This window comes from Alligator sinensis, unplaced genomic scaffold (genome assembly GCF_000455745.1).
Source record: "Alligator sinensis unplaced genomic scaffold, ASM45574v1 scaffold1493_1, whole genome shotgun sequence".
Taxonomy (NCBI): Eukaryota; Metazoa; Chordata; order Crocodylia; family Alligatoridae; genus Alligator; species Alligator sinensis.
The window spans coordinates 174,619-175,822 of record NW_005843339.1 but is presented as its reverse complement, the minus strand read 5'-3'; the positions used below and the strand labels follow the sequence as shown (position 1 = coordinate 175,822).

Below are 1,204 nucleotides of genomic sequence, written 5' to 3'. Positions count from 1 at the left end.
CGCGGACCGCGGATGGGCTTGTCCTCCTTCTCTTCCTCCTTGGGCTTCCTCTGGTCGGCGCCCAGATAGTCCGGCATCTTGGCCGCCCTGCGCCCCCGCACTGCGCAGGCGCCGCGCCCTCAGCCCCGGAAGCATTACGCAGCGGCTCTCGACTTCCGGTTGTCACCGGCCTCCGCGCTCGAAGGGGGAAGGGGACACCAGGCCGCTTCCGCCGGAAGCGGGGGGGCAGAGAGAACCTGGCCGAATGTGACGGCAATCTGCTCCCCCGGCAGCACTTCCGGTCGCGGGTGGTGGGCTGCCCTCTGGCGGCAGGAGGTCCGCCCTCCCCAGCCGGGGCCAGCCCTGGCAGCGTACGTGCGCCTGCCATGCGGGACGGGACACGGCTGCTTCTCTGACAGTTGTGGGCGCCCACGTGAGGGGCTACACACAGGCATCGCCACCAGGCCCGGGGCGTCGAGCCCCGCAGCACTGGGTCCCCACACGCTGGCTCTGTTGCAGCCCAGCCTGGGCCAGCCCGAGCCCCGTGCGTTGCACCGTTCGGCTCCACAGGCCGGAGCCGCCCCCTGTGCTGTCTGAGCCCCGCTGGACCGCGCGCCGGTGCTGATGCCACGTTGGGCGGTGGGCGAGGCACCTGGCACAGACCCCCCGGTTGAACCCGGCGGCCTCCCCACCTCGGCCTCTTCCGCAGCCGGGGGTTTTGCACCTTCCCGGCTGCGGCCCCTGAAGAAGGGTCGGGCCAAGCCGCGAGGCTGCTCCGGGGCCGTCCCCACGTGTCTCCGTGTGTTTCTGCCTGAACAGACACCGCTAGGACGTGACGGCGGACGCGGGACGTGGCCCCGGCTGCTACGTGCGGCGCCGTACCCCCCGCCCGGGCCCCGGCCGAGCCGCGTCACGGGACTCCGACGCCGCGGCCTGGCCCCTGGAGCGAGACCCGCCCTGGCGCGCTGCATTGCACTGCACGCGGGGCGCTGCTCCTGCCACGGCCCAGGCGGCCTCGCGTGTGGGCGAAGCGGGGCAGGTGCACGCGGCGCCACGCGCCGCATTTGTGCAGCTGGTGCCTGCTGGGCCGTTTTTGCAAATTTTCACAATTTTTTCAAATGGTAACAAGGCTGTGAAACGTGCGTGCCTGGCTGTCAGCCTGAATGCCCCTGCCACGACACTGCAACAGCGCCCTCCACCACCTGCATTGGCCCGGCTCCCGCGG

The 1,204-nt window shown here is 71.4% G+C and overlaps 1 protein-coding gene across 1 annotated transcript in view; it reads right to left on the bottom strand.

The window, feature by feature from the left end:
* The window catches only part of PSMC2 (proteasome 26S subunit, ATPase 2), a 9,447-nt gene extending 9,331 nt beyond the window's left edge, over nt 1-116 (bottom strand). Inside the window, exon 1 of the mRNA XM_014527171.2 lies at nt 4-116. Within this exon, the coding sequence (XP_014382657.1) occupies nt 4-77 (74 nt within the window). The 5' untranslated portion in view covers nt 78-116. The remainder of the gene's footprint in view (nt 1-3) is intronic.
* Between the last annotated feature and the right edge of the window lie 1,088 nt (nt 117-1,204).